We start from the raw sequence: 21935 nt of genomic DNA, 5'->3' as shown, positions 1-21935 counted from the left end.
TTCTTTGTTTCTCAACTTTCTGATCTGTGTCTACAATTCGTACTGGCTGCTCAACATAGGTGAGATTTCCTAGGATCTCTACATTAGGCTCAATAAAAACCTTGTCTGAATCTAACACGAATTTTCGTAACATAGAAATATGAAAAACCGGATGGATTCTCTCCATGAAAGCAAGTAAATCTAACTTGTAAGTTACATTCCCAATCTTTTGCAAGATTTCAAAAGGTCCGATGTACCTTAGAACTGGTTTACCTTTCTTTTCAAACCGAATCACCCATTTCATAAGAGACACCTTAAGCATTACTATATCTCCCTCCTGAAAGACAGTTTGCTTTCTGTGGATATCTGCATAACTCTTCTGCCTATTCACAGCTATTTTTATTTTTTCTTAAAAACTTCATAGAGAGTCATCCTAATGCTAGCATGGTAACTGTTAGATGTTGAATAATAATATTTAAAATTGAATATTTAGGCAAAATCTAAAATAGAACCTAATAATTATTGAAATTTTAATTTTAAACAATTACAATTAAATTTATTTATTTATACTAATGCGTTACATTTAATTAATTTATATATTTGACTAATTTTAAACAATCAAATTGTTAAACCATTAAATCATTAATCCATTGATCGGATCCCCCGGCAGAATCAATCCCTGGATTTAAAAAACTGTTAACTAGTATTGATTAAAAGAAATAAAACAAAACAAAATGAAAATATAATTCATTGCTTACCATACAGTAAATCCTCCTTCCTTCCAAAGGGAGGGGGGAAAAAAAAAGGAAAATAAATAAAGGCTCCACAAGAACAGAAAATTATATAATAATTAGTATAAAAAAGAAAAGAAAATAAAAGTTACAACTAGTTATTTGAGTTTGCCCATGAACTGCATAGAACTATTTGAATGTATTCATTTCTTTTCCCCACTTTCCCCCGTGAGGAAATGAAACCACCAAATATGTGGCCATGAGGAGTTTCAAGAGAATCAGGATGATCCCAGAAGAGACACCACTGATGTGCTCACCCTGACCGTAAAGGACCAGCATTCACCGGCTTCTGGAAGACTCTTACCACTGGCATTCCATCGCCATCATCGTTTCCAATCCTCCACGAGCGATCCTTTTTCCTCTGAGGCTTTTTATGGTGCTTATGTGATGCAGTTGGCTTCTTCGCAGTAGCCTTCTTGGATGCGAGTCCATTGGCCATGTCAAATGAACTTAGATCATCAAGAACATTCTCAATCACATGCACATTTTCGCCTTCAATATCTGGAGTATTTTCAATGTCAGATGAATCTGTTTCATGCGTGTCGGACAAGCTGGGTCCTCCATTTTCATCACTTGCAATCTCTTCAGACATTCCAGGCGGCATCTCAAAGTGAGGTAGCTTGCCATCTAAGTAATCCTTTAAAATTTGACGTGCAGCTCTAGTTTCATCAGGCAGCCCACTAGATGCCACATACCCACGAGATGCACAATAAGCCCTTAAAAATTCTGATGCCAAAGGAGGCCGAGATTGTGGCTCATATGGCTTAGGCTTTGGCAAAGTTATCTTGTATACATCCTCAATGACATGCCTTGGAACTTTATTAGCCACAACCTGCACAGCCTCTCTGTGCTCTGTCATTCGATCTATTGGTAACACCCCAGAAGCAATCATCTCGTATCTTGAGCTTGAGAAGGAAGGGAAAACTAATCCAGGACAGTCACACAAGGTCAACTTCTCGGATATTCTCAGAGTTTGAAAATGCTTTGTCTTCCCCGGTGTAGAGGTGACTCCAGTGCGCTTCTGACCTAATAAAGCATTGATTGTGGAGCTTTTGCCCACATTAGGATATCCAACAAATCCTACAACCACATTCTTGGGAGCTGAAATTCCAGCAGCATTTCCTTCCAGAGAATGGTCACTGGATGGGGTAGCGCCACTGGAGCCTGATTTCCCACTCAACTCGACTATCTCTTCTGCCTCTAACTGCAAACGAGATAAAACCTCATCCCTGCTATATATTTTTGTGTCAGGGTCATCCATATTTTCAATGGTAGCACCTCCATCCCATGGTTCTTTGAGCTTTTTCCCCTCAAGAGCTGCAGAAGCAGCCTTAGCCGACCAAAACAGAAATAGAATCTCATGATGGCAAAAGTATTCTGCCCATTTCTTCCTGCGGCATAGCCAATAAATCCAAATTTAAAGATATAATAGAGAATTAAAAAGCACCAGTATAAATTGCAAAGAGAGCTAGTACCTGATTGAACAGGGTAAAAGATCTGCTTTATTAACAAGGAGCAATGTCTTTTTGTGCTTATCAACCTCCCGTGCATATACCTATATTAAAACAAATATTAATTTTTGTCCCATTTTGCCAGCCAAAAATCGCATGCTAGTATAGGAGAACAGAGAAATGGCATGCAAAAGTTCAATTACTTAATTTCTTCCATCATTTTCCAAGTAAAAGAAAAAAAGTAGATGTATTAAGCTGCCCAGCACTTTTACTAAATGTGCAATTGAGACCCTAACGTTTATTTGATTCAATTGAACCCATAACTTTTATATATGCACCAGTTATACTCAACACTTTCACGCTGATGAACAGATGTTAAATGCAGTTGACTTCTCCCAAATTGGTAATTCACAGGGCACGAGAGGCAGTCTCACCATAGCATATATATCTTCCCCTGCGTTCAAACCCTTTCCTTCCTCTTATTATATTATGGTCTACAAATGATTCACTCACAGAGAATGAATTTCTCAAACTTCCAGTCCTAGACACTTCCACTTAGACAGGGTCATGCACTGATAATTAGGAAAGACGAAGCCAGCCACTAAGTCCTATTTCTGTTATTTCCTATTCTGTTATGCATCTTCAATTCCTTAGTTGTAAGAGGGTGTACCTCCAATCTTCGCATTAAGCTACCTTGGGAGCCTTTTTATCCTCCTTTTGTATAGATGCAGTTGTTAGTAGTACTATAGTTGTCTCCAGCGCTGTGAGGTCGCCAGTTCAAGTTCCGGTTAGAGCAAATTGTGTCAAAAAAATAAAATAAAATACCAGAAGAATTTCATAAAAAATCAAGTATTTCCTTAGGGAGTTTGAGTTCTCTCTTTAATTGAGCTCAGCCATAAACAAAGGTAGAAAAAGCAAACACCCCATAAACACTGAATTTACCTTGATCACAACCTAACCATTCCTCTTCTAGAACCATAATGAGAACTTATGTCAAGGAACATTATATTTTGGTATCAAAGCCAAGTATTACAGACAATTGCATTGACCTCTGACCTTCTTCCAGTAAGAGCGAGCAGGAAACTAACAAATGTACTCAAGATCATCTGGAGGTATTTCATGTGATCTTGCAGCCACCAAACCAGAGCTGGAAAGGGAAATAGCACTCAGAAGGATCTGAAAAGGAACTAGTTGATACTATAGAACTAGCATACTGTCAAAACTCAAAAGCAACAAATGTGAGTTTCCTCATCATGATGTGAGAGATGAGCCTCTTAGATGGCTGAACCAATGTGATCAAGCTTCCACCATAAAAAATGAATGATGTAAAGGTTAACCTAGTTTGATTCATCTGGATGGCACGGCTCAAATTTGGTACGTGCAATGCAAATGAAAAAAAGGCATTTAGATATGACTTGAGAAACGGGAATTTCTTCAAGGATTCTCTAGTTCAACACATAAAATTGTGGACTCTGCCATCATGTATAAGACTGAGGGTACTATTGAGAAACAAGCAAATTTGAAGGTGGTAGTAGAAAATGGTGAAAAAAATCCAAGTCCAAGCAAATACAAGGGAGCTAAGTTGGAATTGGACTCTCATTCTCCCATCATTCATTTAATTCAAACTTTTGTGGGTTTGACTTTGTATTGGGACTGGGAGTTAATTGGCCAAGAACCTTGGTCCCAAGCCAATGGGATTTCATGGACATCCATATGAATTTCTGAAAAAATGGGAAGTCAGTGCAATTACAGCCACGGAAACAAGACTCATATCGTATGTCACCTCAACAATATGTATTCAGTGCAGTTGTAACACTACTGGACCCTAAGATTGAATTTCAACAATTGCATAATATGGTTCCATTGTGCATTTGAGGTGCCCAATGATATTCCCCCTTTTAGTGCATGTAATCACATGATCAACCTAGAGATAAATAGTGGGCCTGTTGCAGTGAGGAATCCAACAACTGTCTCATGACTCAAAATTTCAGATGCGAATCACTTTTGTATTTTTCTTGAGGTAAAAAGGAAAAAGAGTAAAACCACAAGAATGATGTAAGTTCTGCATTAACTCATTGATGTTGAAATAAGGCAGAGCGCTGATGTTGAAATAAGGGGTAAAATAACTGCTTAAGTATCAATAATGCAGAATAAAATTGGCGTTATTCCTAGCTTGGCTATTATTCCTGTTGGGAACAACCACAACAAGAGAAGAGTTTGTGAATATGTTGGGATTAATTCTTTTGAAGTCCACATATCTGCAGATTCCATGGAACCCAAGCACTCCAATTATTTCAGGTTTGAATGGCGATCCTCCAATCCGCAGCGTCCTTGAGCAGTTGCCATTACCTGTTTTATGCTTGTAAACTCAAATACTCTCTTTTTTTTTCATCCTTCTCATCTTGTTCTTCCTATTTCAACAAAAACAATAGTGACTAATCCAAGCTGATTCTGGTTACAAGATCGTGAGTTCTTGCTTCTCCAATTTCTTTCTTCCTTACAGGTTAGGGATGTTAAGGCGTCAACCTAAAGTATAATGCTGTATCCAAACAAAAGGAATTTGGACTTTTAACTATAGGGTCTAATAGTGCATTAATAAAGGTTACGGATCCATTTGAACAAAATACAATATTAAGGTCCTAACTGCACATTTACTACAAGTACAAGGACCTATAAATGCATTTGGCCTAAAAATAAAATAGATGGAGATCATAATTGAGAATTATTTATAAATTGCATTAAATTAAATCAATCATTTCTAACCTTCCAAAAAGGAACAGTCAAATTCAAACTTTAGTTGATAACCCACTTCTTATGCTTCTTCATTGGCAATGGCATTCAAATTATTATTTGTTAAATGGTCAAGTGACATTGATTAACAAGGATGTGGAATAATAAAAAAAAAATTAAAAACATGAAGAACAATACCCCCAGGATTTGAAAGAAAGCCTTTGCTAGCATTGTGTCACCAAATGCACTAGCAGTAAATAGGATTCTAGAATATCATTTCTAAATTAGATATCTTGACATGATACCTGGAAATTTTCACAAATCTTGCTATTATTTAAGAAAGAACTCTCAGCGTAAGAACTAAGCATCAATTCACAGACAAGTTAAAAACATTACCTCAAGATCAGGACAGCGGTAGAACAAGGGGTCTCGTGCATCAACAACCATTACAAGCTGAATAGAGCAAATAAACATTAAAAGAAAAGGAATAACAATAACAATAATAATAATTGCACAATAAAAAAAAATGTGATCTCCCGATCTAGTGCTAAATTAGAATATCGAGCAATGGCATAAGATGCATATGAAGCGTAGAAAGATAATATTTTGTTGTTGTTGCATTTCATAATAAAGATTACAACCTATTTATATATAAAAGATAGGAAGGAAAATCAAGTTTATGATTATACAATCCCTAAGATTAAGCAACTAACTCGTCTATCAATATTTACTTCCTATAATCTATAACACTCCCCTCAAGTTGGAGCATAAATGTTAATCATGCCCAACTTGTTACATATATAATCAACTCGTCCCATACAACTTAGCAGACACCGAATTTGTGAACCCAACTTCTTCCAATAATTGACGTACCCACAAAATTTTACAAACGGTTTTTGCCATGACTCGACATTCAGGTTCAGCACTAGAACGGGAGACCACATTTTCTCAGCTTGGTAAAACGCCTTACACACATCATAAATACGAGAAATATTCTCTTTGCCAGAATATAGAAATTCCAAACACTCCATTAATTCTTTAACAAATTCAGAATGATTTATAAGACTAATCACCTTATTGTGAATAGAATTTCGAATCCGTGAACAGTACTCGATGAACAGTACTCGTGACTCGTGAACAGTACCCGATGACCAGTACTCGTGAACAGTACCCGTACCCGATGAACAGTACTCGTAAACAGTACCCGATGAATAATTCGGGTGAACAATACCTGATGAACAAAGCCCTAAATCTCCAAATGTTACCCTTTATGGATAACCAAATGAACAAGCCCTGAGTCTCCAAATGTTACCCTTTGTGAGTAACCCAAATGAACAGAGCCCTAAGTCTCCAAATGTTACCCTTTATGAGTAACCCAAAAGAACAGAGCCCTGGATCTCCAGATGTTACCCTTTTATGGGTACCCCAAATGAACAGAGCCCTAAATCTCCAAATGTTACCCTCTTATGGGTAATCCAAATAAACAGAGCCCTAAGCCTCCAAAAGTTACTCTTTATGGGTAACCCAAATGAATAGTATCAAAAAAAGCCTCCACCCAACACCCAAATGAATCGCAAATCTGACAAGGGAGCTACAAGTCGACTTTGGCATCCTCTTTAGGTGAACGGTGAGAGACAAATATTATCCTACATGGATAACACAAAATAACAGGAGCCCTAAGTCTCCAAAAATTTAAGACTTGACGAGAGAAAAAAAAATAAATCTCTACGAACCTGGCTCTGATACCATATAGAAAGATAATATTTTGTTTGTTGTTGTATTTCATAATAAAGATTACAACCTATTTATATATAAAAGACAGTATCTAAACAGGAAGGAAAATTAAGTCTATGATTATACAATCCCTAAGATTAAGCAACTAATTCATCTATCAATATTTACTTCCTATATTAATATATTTACTTCCTATAATCTATAACATGAAGTAATGTGGGTACATCAATAATTGGAGGAGGTTAGTTTTAAGACATCGGTACTTGCTAAATTGTGGCCCGACAATCAAGCGGCTATCCATATTTCTTTTGATACGGTCTTTCATGCACAGACAAAACATATCAAAATTGATTATCATTTTCATGAAAATATCCAATAGAAGATGATCTCAATTTAACATGTCGAAACTGGAGAACAATTAGGAGATATCTTTACTTTAAGCTTCAAACAAATATTCAAACGAGAATCGGGTTGACTATATTTGTAACAAGTTGGCTTGATTAATATCTATACTCCAACTTGAGGAGAGTGTTACAGAAAGTAAATATGTGTAGATATTATGTATATTAGCTTGATCATAGGGCTTCATTACAGGACTTGATTTTAGGGAATATTTTTTCTTTTTTTATTAGGAACCTTGTATATAAGTATGTAATATTTTCATCTAATGAAATATAGGAAACACAGTTTCTCATCTTGCAACAAAACTAAAGGTCCTTCTATTTAATTGTCAATTTTTCTACAAATGTTTGTGAAATTAACCAAAATACACTTAAAGATAAATTACCTTTTTCGTCTTTGAATATGTCAAAATTAACACACATATTTGAAATTTCAGAAGTCAATGATTTGGTCCCTATATTTTGAATTCATCAAACTGAAAGAATATACTGTTTTCAAATGCAGATAAAAGGACTTTCAATTTGATTGAGTAAAAATATAGGGACAAAAAATTGAGTTGAGAAACTAAGGGATTTATTTGTTAATTTGAACAGATCTCAAGATCAAGAAAGTAATTTATCTAATTTTTATTCTTTTACTTTCTCCTCTCTGTTACATATAAGAGAAGAAAGAAGAGGGCTCCATCTGGGAATAGCTAACTGTTTGGCTAAGGTAGTTATTAGTTAAGAATTGGAGGGAAGGTTGTTAGAATTGGAGAGAAGTTTGCATGGTTATCAATGACGGCCGTTATGTAACGGTCACGACCTTATTCGCCGCAACTTAACAGCCATAAAGGCGATTACCCTCATTTGATGGGTAGAAATCTTTAGAAATTCTGCAAGAGACCACTTGTAGTGTAGTAAATTATTGAAAGTATAAGAAACTTTTTTTTTCTTCGCATTTGAAGCATTCCACTTTCCTCCGAAGAGAATGCATAAATAAAAATAATTAGAAATTAGAATGTTAGATAATTTATATTAGAAATTCAGAACATAAGTTTTTATTTTTTTTTTTTCACAAAGTTTTAGATATTTTTGAATTATTTTTTCATGAATGCATAATTAAAAATAATTAGAACTTAGAATGCTAGATTAGAAATGTAGAATTTTAGAAGTTCAGAATTATAACCTAATATCATTAATACTAATTATTAAATAACTTTTACGCTCTTACAAGTTATAATAAATGATAACTAGGTATTAAGTATAAAATATAAATATAAAATTTACATTTAAAAATTTATGAAAAATAGATAGTATAAAAAAGAACATGACTTTAAATTAAAATATAGTTTCTTCAAATATTTTAAATTGTTTTGCATAATGTAAATATTAAACGCTCATTCTATTAGTAATTGAGGTTAGTTATTATGTATGATGTTTAAAACTTATAGATTTTGTGTTTATTAGATACATTTGTACTTATTATTAAGTTGTATAACTTATTTTTTATTATATCTTTAAATATTTGCTAATTTCATGAACTTTGCAAATTTTTCAAAAATACCGTTACGTTATAACCGCCATAGGCCTATTTCCGTTATCCATGACTACGACCGCGATTTGAAACCATGGAAGTTTGTTAGAGTTGGAGGGAAGTTTGTTAAATCATGCCGTTTAGGAGCATGAATATATAGAGTAAGAATACTTGTTAAGGCATTCATATTTGAACAGGATCAATAAAATTTCCCTCTCTATTTTCTCTCAGACTATCCTTTCTCAATTCTTCTATAATCTCTCTTCCTCTCTACAATCTTCTTCTTCTCTTTCCTTATCTATTAATTGATTCGTAACAATTTGATATCAGAGCCTCCACATGAGGGCTATTACTATGATTCTTTTTATCTTTGGGTAACACAATTGAGTGGGGATAAGGACAAGATCTATTGTTGTGAGTAACAAAGCTGTTATGTTAGCTGAAATGAAGGAACAGTTTCGAAACTATCAAGAGAAAACAGATAAGAGTATCAATGGATTGAGAATTGAGATTCAGGAGACCAGAAGGTTGATGTTGAATGAGACGCGATCTATGATGGCAAGACTAGAAGAAATGAAACAACAGTAGTGAGGAAGAAGGAATCGCAGTAGCTGAAAGTAGTAGATCTGATAAAGGAAAGGGTATACTACCCACTCCCGTAAATGTTGTAACCCCGATAGATCCTGAAACCCATAAATTATTGCCTAAAATTGAATTGATTATTTGTGATGGCAAGGATGTAAGGGTATGGTCGAGGAAGTGTGAGAAATATTTTGAGGTATATAGTGTTTCTAGGGACCAATGGGTGGGAATAGCTAGTCTGTTTTTTATAGATTAGGCTGATGAGTGGTTTCATAATTGGAGTAGGGGAAAGGAATCTCTTAACTGTGATAAGTTTGGAAGAGAATTATGTGCTAGATTTGGGGATTATGAGTTAGAAGAGGTGATGGAAAAATTTATGAGGGTGAGACAGGAGTGAAGTGTCAAGGAGTATCAAGGTAAGTTTAAGGGATTGAGGCTGCAATTGGAGAGGATAATGCTAGAGTTGAGGGACAATTATTTCTTATTGTTAAATTTAGGTCAGACTAGCTCAAAGGGGAGGTGTGCTTAGGGCTCATACAAGGGGCACATTACCTTTTTTTTTTTCCAAACCGATGTGGGATTCAACACACCCCTCATGCTCAGAACTTTACTAGTATGTGACATATTTATGGGAGGCCGAACATCGAATGGAAAGCTCTGGTACCGTATTAAATTTAAATAAGGCCTAACTCACCAAAAAAACTAGCTCAAAAAAGAGGTACCTATGGCTCATATAAGGCCACATTACCTCTTTGCCAAACCAACGTGGGATTCAACACTTACGATGTTTATAGGGGCCTTAGAGATGACATTAGACCTAAGGTGAGAATGTTTAAGCCTACCACCCTGTATTATGCCCTAGAAATTGCAGGACTGCAGGAGATATTGGTGGGAAATACCAAGAAGTCAGACTATTACGGTCCCAGATTATGGATCACGTCATGGTATGGTTGATAGAAAAGAAGCTCATTAGAGGGAACTCTTGACACCTCAAACTCGTTAATGAAAAAGTCTTAAATCTCAGAATTTTAGGAATAAATTTTGCTTGCCTTATTGAATAAAAATAAACCCCTTATATAGTGAAGGTACATACAACCATAGTATCTCTAATTAGTACTTTTAATTAGAATAGAAATCTAATACAAGCAACTATTAGATAAAGAATTTTTAAGATAAGATAACAGAAATCTAAACAAATGCATAAGATAAAATAAGATACTAGAGATATGATAATAGATAAATATAATCTATTTGCTATGGATGTTATGGATTTAATCTATCCATTATCCATAGCACAGACCCTTATTCCAAACCCACTTACCAAAGTCCAAATGTAAATTCCTTTTACCTATATACAAAAATTCCCAAACATCACAATTCACCAAACCTATATAAATACCAGCTCCAAACCTCCCTACTGCTAAGTCCTCCACTATTTCCAGTCCTACTTCAGTGAACCAAAGCATAACCAAAACAACCCAAACAAGCAATACCAATAGCTCCACTACAAGCACTCTTAAACCCTGTTTTAGATGCGGTGAGAAATACTTCTCAGGGCACATTTGTAAATAGAAAACCTTATGGCAGCTTACAGCAGTGAGCAGGATAACAATGAGTATACCATTCAAGAGGAGGATAGGGAAGTTAGGCATGATGTACCTGATTCTATGGAAGGTGCGAGGGAAGAGGTGACTTTATCTATTCATGCCCTGGAAGGTAGTAAGGGGAGTGATACAATCTGGATTGTGGGAAGTGTAAAAATATAATTATTGTGTTTAATTGACAATGGAAGTACCCAGAGTTTTATGGATTCTAAGATTGTTAAGGATCTTAAGCTTCCTATAGTGGAAATCCCCACCAACGTTGTGGTGGTAGCTAGTGGGAGGAAAGTACTTGTGCGACTAAATGTCAGAGGCTTGATCGGAAGATTGGCAAGCATCAATTTGTGTTTGATTTTAGAATCCTGGATATTGGGGGATTTGACATTATCTTGGGAGCTGATTGGACGAAAAGTTTCACTCCAATGTTGTTTGACTTTGAGAATTCAAGGGTATTTTTCCGAATGCAAGGGATCATTGAATTCCCTGCAAGTTGCAAATTCTCCAGTTGCACTGATCTGCAGCAGCTGTTACATAAGAAGGGGGAAGATTTTCAGTCGCCTCTTTTCTATATAAAAGGGCATTCAAGAAACATTCAATTGCATGCACTGCAAGGACAAACAAGGGCAACACATCCTAAAATTCACTCCCTGTTGAAGAAGTACCAGGCAGTTTTTGAGGATCCTAAACAACTTCGCCCATTTAGGTCCCATATCCACTCAATTCCTTTGCAATCTCCTGCCAAACTTATTGTTAAATTTGGGCCAGGCCTAACTCACCCCAAAAGCTAGCTCGAGGAGGATGATTGCCTATGGCTCATATAAGGGGCACATTACCCCTTTCCACAACCGATGTGGGATTCAATACACCCCTTCACGCCGAGAATTTTACCGGTGTGTGACATATTCATGGGAGGCCCAACATCGGATGGGGAGGCTCTGATACCATGTTAAATTTGGGCCAGGCCTAACTCACCCCAAAAGCTAGCTCAAGGGGGAGGATTGCCTATGGCTCATATAAGGGGCACATTATCCCTTTTCACAACCGATGTGGGATTCAACACTTATTAATGTGAGATCTTATAGGTATCCTCACTTTCAGAAGGAAGAAATTGAAAGGCTAGTGTCTGAAATGTTAGCTGCTAAAGTGATCCAACCTAGTAGCAATCCCTAGTCCCTACTCTTCCCTTGTGCTACTAGTCAAGAAAAAAATGGTAGTTGGAGATTTTGTATTGAATATAGGAAGCTCAATGTCCAAACAATTAAGAATAAATTCCCTATTGCCATTATTGAAGAACTTTTTTATGAGCTTCATGGAGCTACTATCTTATCCAAGATAAATTTAAAGGCTGGATAGCATCAGATTAGGGTGAAAGAATCTGATATCCCTAAAATAGCCTTCAAGACTCACCACACCAACCACCTTTAAGGGTCTCAATTCTCATGAACCATATTTTCCATCCACACTTAAGAAAGTTTGTCTTGGTGTTTTTTGATGATATCTTGGTCTATAGCCCTAACCTAGAATCTCATTTGGAGCATTTGGAGAAGGTGTTTCAAATCCTGCAAGAGCAGCAGCTTTATGCCAAGCTATCTAAGTGCTCTTTTGGCCAGTCCTCCATTTGATTATTTGGGACACATAATCACAGGTCCAAGAGTTGCAACTGATCTTGCTAAAGTACAATCTATGGTTACTTGGCCTACTCCCAAGAATGTGAGTGAACTGAGAAGCATTTTAGGACTAACAGGTTATTATAGAAAATTTATCCAGCATTATGGCTCCATTAGTAAGCCTTTAATTGATCTACCGAAGAAAGATGCTTTCCAATGGGTTGAGCAAGCTCAAGGAGCCTTTGAAACGCTCAAGAAGGCCATGGCTACAGCTCATGCTTTGGCTTTACCAAATTTTTCTCAACCCTTTGTTATTGAGACAAATGCCAATTGCTATGGCATGGGGGTTGTACTAATGCAGCAAAAGCACCCTATTGCTTATATTTCTAAGGCTCTTGGGCCTAGAAACAAGAGTCTCTCAGCCTATGAGAAAGAACTATTGGCCATCACCTTTGTCGTGTCTAAATTGAGGCATTATTTGGAGCAGGGGTAATTCTTTATCAAGACTAACCATGAGAGTATTAAATACCTCTTAGAACATAGGCTTCATACCAATTTACAGCAAAAAGGAACCTCAAAAATACTGGATTTGGACCATAAAATTTTGTACAAGGGATTGGAAACCAAAGTAGCAGATGCATTGTCAAGAATATCTCTTGAAGCCATTTCCTATGCTGCAACCTCCATTATCCAACGTACTTGAAAGGGTAGTTTGATTGAGCTATTATGGGGACACTAGAGTGACTGAAATTATCAATCAACTCAGCCTGGATGACAAATCAAATCCTAGGTATACATTGTTGAATGGAGTCCTCTATTACAAGGGAAGGATGGTGGTGGGAGAGGCTACTGAATTCGAAAATAAATTGCTTCAGCTTTACAATAACTCTCCACTAGGAGGACGTTCTGAGATGCATTAACACCTATTTGAGAATTAAGAGGCATTTTTTCTAGCCTGGTCTCTTGCTTATGTTATGGATTGGGTCAAACAGTGTGCTGTTTGTGCTAGGTGCAAAGGAGAACATTGTGCAGCTCCTGGATTATTACAACCCCTACCCATTCCCTCACATGCCTGGCAGCACATTTCAATGGATTTCATTGAGAAATTAAAAAATCAAGGGGTAAAGACACTATGTTAGTGGTCATCTGCAGGCTCACAAAGTATGCACATTTCTTGGCATTGACTCACCCCTTCACATCCTCTACAGTAGCAAAGATTTTTCTGCATAATGTTTTTAAGGCTCATGGCATTCCAGCTACCAAAGTCAGGGAAATCCTATTTTGAAAAAACTTTTTCAAATCATTGGGCACTTCTCTCAGTTACTCTAATGCTTACCATCCATAGTCATGGTCAATTTGAGGAGCTTAATCAGTGTCTAGAAGCCTATTCGAAGTGCATGACTCATCACCAACCAACTTCCTGGTATAGGTGGTTGTCCTTGGCAGAATGGTAGTACAACAATGCCTATCACAATGTTATCAAGGTGTCCCACTTTCAAGCACCGTATGGGTATCAGCCCTTCATGCTTCCCTCGATTCCCTTATCAAAGTCTCATCTGACCTTTGTCCAAGATTACTTTCAATCGAGGCAGCACATCCTCAGCATTGTTAGAGACAATCTTCAACATGCTCAAGATAGAATGAAGTCTCAAGTGGATAAACACGGATCAAAAAGGGAATTCGTTGTTACTTGTTGGGGACTAGATTTATCTCAAGTTGCAACCCTATAGATAGACTTCTCTTCCACTCAGAAAGTCTCTCAAGCTAGTAGCCAAATACTATAGGTCCTTTCAGGGGATTCAGACTTCAGAGGATTGGAGCAGTGGCTTACAAAATCCAAATGCCTTTCTCTGTAATATTCACCCAATATTTCATGTCTCACTGTTAAAAAAGACGATTGGTACTAATGTCACTCCTATAGCTGAGCTTCCTAATTATCGTGAAGATCAATCCCCAGTTGTTGGTCCTAAAGCCTTGCTGCAGACAAGGACTATTACCATAAATGAGCTTCCAGTGGTTCAGGGATTAATTAAATGGCAAAATCTTCTAGAAGAAGATGCTACCAGGAGAATCAAAGCTTTATTCAAAGCCAATTTCCCACTTTCACCCCTTCTTGGAGACAAGAAGGTTCTTCTGAGGGAGGTATTGTTACATATAAGAGAAGAAAGAAGAGGGCTACAACTGAGAATAGCTAACTGTTTAGCTAAGAGTTATTAGTTAAGAATTGGAGGGAAGGTTGTTAGAATTGGAGAAAAGTTTGTTAGAATTGGAAGGAAGTTTGTTAAGTCATGCTGCTTGGCAAATAGAAGCATGAGTATATAGAGAGAGTAAGAATACTTGTAAGGCATTCAAATTTGAAGAAGATCAATAAAGTTTTCCTCTCTATTCTCAGTCTATCCTTTCTCAATTCTTCTATAATCTCTCTTCCTCTCTACAACCTTCTTCTTCTTATCCTTGTTCTCTTTTCTTCTCTATTAATTGAATTGTAACACTCTCCCCCCACCATCACTCTCTCACATTTCATTCTCCTCATCTTAATCATGGTGGATGGTGTGGCTCTTTAGAAATAAGAAATCTTTTTATGTAAGGATGCGTTCACAGTTAGAATTGGTTTGGCAATGATGAAGTTGGAAAGCAACTTATGTTGACACTAGAATTGAACTGACTACAATTCACTGAACAGTAATGAAATCAAGTCACTATTCTTACTTTGTAAACAAGATGGACCTTATGACCCTAACCCTGATTTCTTGTTGCCCTATACCATAGGTGTAGGTTTCATTTAGACAAAGCAATACATCAGAAGATGAGAAGAATCAAATAAACTGCATAAATTGGTCAACAACCTCAAAGCCTGCTGTTTGTCGCTAGAAGAGAATGGGATATCAAAACACATGATGTTTACAATGATATAATATCTCAATTGCAGCCAGGGATCACGAAGTCAAAAGACAGACTTGAACATTGTACTGAAATCAATTTAAACTTTTGCAAATTCCCTAGTGAGGTTCCTGTTAGATTTGAATGCCCAAAATCAAGTGCTTTATACTGCTTAGTAAGGATCACCAAGAGAAAATTACATGCTATTTTTTTAGTGCAATGAAAGATTCCTCTTTGTTGTGACATAAGGAGAAAAAATAAAAGAGATAGAGGGAGAGGAAAGGGGAAATATATATAAAATTGGTCTAAATTTACATTAAGAATAGGTAGAATAATATGTCCTGATCATTGACTAAAATTGACACCCACTAGGCTGAAGTTACTGTAACTAAAAGGTTTTATTAGAAGTGAAAAATAAAAAGAAAATAACAATTTTTGCATTCTTTTTGTCACTTGACCAATTTTATTTGAATGTAAAAATTAGAAGTTGGTCATCAGAAGGAGAATTATTTTCCAAAAAAGAATATCATGTTTAACCTTCAGTTACTCTTCAAGTCCTACTATGAACCCCACTAGAGTGTAACAAAACCAAAACAAAGGAGGAAATGAATCAAGTGATCTGGTGAAAAAGTTTGCATGTGATTAATATCCCTATGATTAAACCATTTTTTGAATGAAGAGCTTTTCAATGCCAAATTAGAGTGTTGGCTTCCACACAAACAGTTTGTCTGTTATACTAAACAGCAAGTCTACCAACACACAACTTGAACTCAGCACCTTTAATCCTCTTCTATAGCACAAGCCTACAGGATACTCAGTTAAAGATGATTCTTTAGTGGTAGATACACGTGTTCTCGTCCAAGTTTACAATCCTAGGTATCTTGAACCCGAAGAATGCAGAAAATAATTAATTGTTGGATAATGCAATTTGAAAACAATCAGCTTACCAAATCACTGCGCTCAACCACCCGCCAAAGCTGTCTCCAAATATCTAAATTCTTCTCAAATGGTGTGAGGACAAGCTTCTCATTCTCCTCGAGGCTAAATACATTAAAAGGACAAATAAATAAATCAATCCAAGAATCCATACTATTAATACGTAATGTAAAAGAACAAGGATGACCAAAATGTAAAATGTCTTTAAATGTAACAGACTTCTAACACAAATATTTTCCCTTTCATCATAATCTATAATGCTGCATCTAAACTTAAAAAAAGGGAGGACCCAAGTTCAGTAATTGCCAAAAAATATCCAGCATTTGTTTGGTTCTTTTTTTGGTTCTCCCTTTTTTTTCTTTTTCATTTTCTTCATTTCCTAAAATGATATGTGTATTCACATTAAATGGTGCCATTTAGGGATGGCTGTCAACTATCAACGGAAGCTTCTCAGGCCCAAACTACACAACTTAGTAACTAGTTCTAGATCTGGTTTTAATAAATTAAGAAGCAAATAAATACGTTCTAAGAAGATTTTACTGCAAGGTAAAATTATAAAGTAGGGAACTCATAGCAAGTAATTCCCCGTGGTAAGCATAGTTGATAACATGCAGTCTCTAGCAAAGGAAAGAAGAGCTGGAAACAATATTCACTAACACTCCCTAGTAGATGGTAGTGTTAGAGCATTTATAAAATCTCTATCATGGACCTAACCTTGCCAGGCTTCTACGCCAGATCAAAAAGGCTTGTCTTTCATTGGCATCGAGCTCCTCTACAGACATTCCAGCATTCCACGGCGGCCTATAGGAGAAGAAGCAAACAATTTCACCCACCACATCATAACATAGCTCACAATAAAAATTAAGGGGATGAAAAAATTTGCCTTCGAGGAACTCGGAGACTGCTAGCATGTAATTCCTCCTCTTGCTTCTGCTGCTCCCTCCTTTGCTCCGGTGTCATATCACTGCTACTTGAGCTCGGGTCCCTGATAGAGAACAGCCCATAAAATTAATCAAAATGAACGGCTAGGAATTAAACAATCACACAAAAAAAAAAAGAAAGAAAGAAAGAAACGAACAGGTCGATGAGAAGGTTCGGAGTGGGATGCTGGAGAGAGAAGAGACGGTCGGCGTCCTCGGCTTGCTCGATGACGGCGTCGATGTCGCTGACTTCAGTGACGGATTCAAGAACTTTCTTGTGCAGGGCCTTGTAGAAACGGCCTTTTTCTTTAGATTGTTGGATCATCTGGTTGTGGTGTTTCACCAGTGCTCTACCTAGCCCTGTTTTCTCGTTCTTCCCCATCTTTCTTCCTGTTTCTTTAATCACCTCAGCAAAGCTATTTGAATTTATTCCCCGCAGAGTCCAATCTTGAATTTGGTGAAAGAGCAAAATATATGCATTTGTTGTTTCTGTATACAAGTTAGAAACGTCTTCTAATGACGAGCTCCGCGTGAAGAAGATGAGACGGCTAGAGGAACGATATTGTTTGAGGGTTTATTATTAGGAAGAAGTAAAAAAATTAGCTCTTTGGTTGCGCTTATTTTCGCAAATTTGTTTAAAAGTAATACATGTATTATCAAGTTTTAATAAATAATATTAATTTATTAAAATTATTAAAAAATATTAACGTATTAATTAAACTATATAAAAAAATATTATTTCATTTATTTTTATTTTAAAATGTATAATTCAATTCATATTAAATTAATATTTTATAATATAATTTTTACATTGTCTAAATTATCATTTTTTATTAAAAATATAATATTAAATACTATTTTAATATAAATTGAATTATAAATTTTAAAATAAAAAATTAATAAAATATATTATTTTTTATTTTTTATTACTAAAATAATAATACTATACTAGTCTAATATGGATTTATAACAATTTAAAATTTTAGGGTTGGCTTTGAGAAAAAATAATTTTAGAAGATCCAATAATAACAATAACATCTAGATATACTAAAATATTAATCATTCAAGAAATCGGTAATAGTTAGTTCCAAGAATGGTATCAGAGCCAGTGAAGTATCTAGTAATTTTAAACTATTCAAATTAGAAATCTAGGGTTGTAACTGTGTCACGAAAACCGTAAGTCAGGCAGAGAAGTAAGACCTGCAGTGTAAGTAGAGAAGGAAGTGTATGTGAAAACCCTCGAATTCTAAAATGAATATGTTTAAGAGAACTAGATCTTCTAGGTCTAGACAACCAGACGACGAACTTATAAATGATTTAAATATTAATACAGATAATAAAACCATCTTATCTAGAGAAAGTATTTGGAATAATCAACAATTAACAAATTGGAAACCTCCCAAAACACCAATAGACACCATATATAAAACAGGTATATTCGATTTTAAATCAGCTAGAGCTATTAAAATAAAAGAAAAAGTAGTTCCATTATATTCAGAAAACCAATCAATGAGTTTACTAAGTAAGAAAACAATATTAAAATATATAAGTCAAGGATATAAATTTATGCATATAGGATTAGTACAAATTGCTATAAAACCATTAACAGTAGAAGGATTAGATACTAGTATGCATGTAGCATTAAGAGACAGTAGACATTTAAATTACAAAGATTCTTTATTAGGATTATTTGAAACTAGTTTAACAAATGGACCAATATATTCAAACTGTTTCCCTAATTTTACAATTTCATTAACTGATCCTCATATAATGAAAATATTAACATTAGACATCTTAACACATAACTATAATATGTTAAAAGGATCTCATATTTATGAAGTATTTTATCGATTAAACTACAAAATCATGAATACAGGATTATGTCCTAATGCCATTAATCATAATAGACAAACAGGAGAAACAATTTTTTGGGAAATTGACCAAACCAAAGCTAATATAAATATACCTAAGTCCATATAATGGAAAGATGTAAATTTACCAGAAACATGGAAATATCCAGCTAAAACCATGCCAAGTTTACCTGCTAAAGAAAACACAGAAATAGATTATATTATACAAAATAATGATGGGACAGTAGAATTAAAATTTAAGAGATCCAATTCTTTTCGACAAACTACTCCTAGTATTTACCAACCATCCAGAAATTCTATAGAATCGAGTACCCATTTGGTATAGCTGGGAGAATAGGGTAATGTTCGGCTCAATATTATTATTAAAACAAATGAACTGGAATGCCACCAGGATTTTCCAACTGTTGGGGTGAAGTTGGGCAGTGGAAAGCTTCTGCAAATTGAGGATCTCCGAGTAGAATGGGTCAACGAGAAATCTAAGGCCCGCCTTTAGCTGCTTCTCATATACTATAGCCAACAAAAATTTTGGTGAGGAGCGTAGATTCTAAAAATGTCTCAGAGGATATGATAGGTATCATACAGATGCTCTATGTCTTTCTCTATTAGCACGTACATGATATCGTTTACTAGGAAGGCCTCATTATCATGAACGGCCCGTAAAGGGGCTATGGGGGCTAGAGCACAAATGGGACCGTCAAAGGATGAGATGAAGGAGGAGTTATCCCCAAAACATGACGAAGAAGAAGACCTATTCATTTTGATAAGAAGAAAAGGGCAGTAGAAGGAATTACCTTGGTAGAAGAATTTAATGAAGAACACGGCTGGAGAATAATGAGATTTTTTTCAAGAAAGAAGAGTATGTATGCAAAAGTGGTAATGGTGTGAAGAAGGAAGAATTTATAAGGCTAATACGATCGACTGGTTTTAATGGGCCTCGAGAGACAAAGTGTTTTAGACATTAAAAAAGATGTGAGATAGGAAACCAATTCGGTAGCACCATGTGTCTAGACAATTAGTGTTAGCTATAAGCCTTCGAATTTGAAGAATCAAAGACTTTTAGAGGGACTTCTGATATGACTCAATACTCGCCCAAGATGTGTCACATGGTGGTAACCTTTTATTGATCCAAGTGGTGACATTCCTATAATCAATATGCTCGAACATCCAGGTATCATTCGAAGATGTGGAGTTAGGGACAACCGTATCTAGGATGTCCGACTTTAATAAAGATTCGCCCAAAGGAGTTGACAAAGTCTTCAAGGATTTCGTTCCTTACTGTTGAAGGCTGTTACAGATCAATCCTTAGTATCCCAATTATCACAGGATTCTTTATCCACTAGCCGATACAAATAGAATTCTCAAATAAAATCACCAATTAACCAGATCTTCTTACAATAGAAGATTATATCCAAACATAGGTTCAAGGAACACATTCTACTACTCATTTGTATTGATCTCAATTGTTATTTTACTTGTCCAATTAATCAGGTTATTGATTTAAGCGTCGGAGTGGTTGCGTTTAGATACCAGCCATCTCACCTTTCTTTTCAACATATTGCTAGGTCATGTTGAAAGTATTTTCGGCAACATCAATTATTATTTAATATTTTCATTATTTAAATTAAAAAAACTTAAAAAATTGACTGGTCCATTAACTTCCAACCCTAATTCAACATACTAATTATATTTAATGGGCTTGCACGTCTAATTTAATTATTTCTATACTCATACCAAGCTTAAAGAAATATTTTTTTGTCAGAATTAAAGAAATATTAAATTAAATAAAAATTCTAACTTTTATTTTTAAAGAATTTTAAATTTTCTAAAGTGTGTTTTTGAAACCACAATTTCTTAAATTAATTTTTTATTGAATATTCTATCCATTCTAAAATCTCTCCAGTGTTTTGATATTCCACATTAATCTGTAGTATTTTCTTATAATATTGGTGGGTTATCAATGATTGAGAATACAAATAACCTAACTCAAAATTACTAAATAAATTGGTCAACTATTTTGAACCTATTTGAAAAGGAAAAAAGTCTAAAAATTATTTGGACAAATTTAATTAGTGTTAGAGTTACTCTATATCATAAAGTTATATGAAGCTACTGAATTACAAGAAAAGAGCTACATATGATAGGAGGTGGAGTGATCGAAATATTAGTGAGTCATAATATCTGAGAGTTCGATTTTGATTTAGCAATTATATCCAATATAGTATTGCAACATTGCAATGAGAATGTCATAAAATTTAGTGAGAAAAAATGTAACATCCACCACTTGATTGGATTTATCCCATATGAGTGGTTAGCAAATGAATGAGGTTTTTTAAATAACCTAATTCAAACCTACTAAAATAAATTAGATTAAATATTTTAGGTCTATTGAAAAACAAATTCAAAAGTTATTTGGACCATTTTTGAAGTTTCGTTATTGCAACATAGGATTATTTGATTCAAATTTGTTACTTCTTGGGAAGTTATTTCTCATTAGGTTGGGTAAGTAAATTACTTTTGATGATCTGAGATCAAGAAAATAGGGTTTTACAAGAGTTCTGTAAAACTGAAAAAAGCTAGACCTAGAGGAGAATATTTCTCCTTTTATATGTTTCCTCTCGTCCGCGAGTGACGTGTAATAGAATGTGTGTCATTGGGCCATCTGTTCCTGCTACGTTGATACGGACGTACGAGGAGATCAGATCTTTGTCCCATGCGTAACAGCCCCTGATTCTCTCGGACACGCATGCGGGTGGTCCCACAAGGCGGATGGGCTGAATCCCTTCATGGTTCCGAGCTGGGCCGGAAGATAAGGTTACAACTAGGCCCAGAAGGAATCTGTTGATTGAGTCGAAAGAGTTGGGCCGACCTGTTTGAAGAAAAAGACTGAAACCTGGTCTTTGAGTCGGGCGGGCTGGACCTGGTTCTTGGAGGAGGCT

General features: G+C 35.5%; 1 protein-coding gene across 1 annotated transcript; it reads right to left on the bottom strand.

Moving 5' to 3' along the window:
• Positions 1 to 701: 701 nt before the first annotated feature.
• On the bottom strand, positions 702 to 17729 carry LOC110613374 (GTPase LSG1-2). The gene is made up of 7 exons (XM_021754459.2): positions 17287 to 17729; positions 17092 to 17193; positions 16923 to 17009; positions 16220 to 16313; positions 5348 to 5404; positions 2246 to 2325; positions 702 to 2161 (listed from the first exon to the last, which is right to left on the bottom strand). Exons 1-7 carry the CDS (start codon positions 17508 to 17510, stop codon positions 1024 to 1026), a joined length of 1782 nt encoding a protein of 593 aa, XP_021610151.1. The 5' UTR covers positions 17511 to 17729; the 3' UTR covers positions 702 to 1023.
• Positions 17730 to 21935: the final 4206 nt, after the last annotated feature.

The sequence above is a fragment of the Manihot esculenta genome, chromosome 4 (assembly GCF_001659605.2).
Source record: "Manihot esculenta cultivar AM560-2 chromosome 4, M.esculenta_v8, whole genome shotgun sequence".
Taxonomy (NCBI): Eukaryota; Viridiplantae; Streptophyta; class Magnoliopsida; order Malpighiales; family Euphorbiaceae; genus Manihot; species Manihot esculenta.
This window is presented reverse-complemented; position numbering and strand designations above follow the sequence as displayed.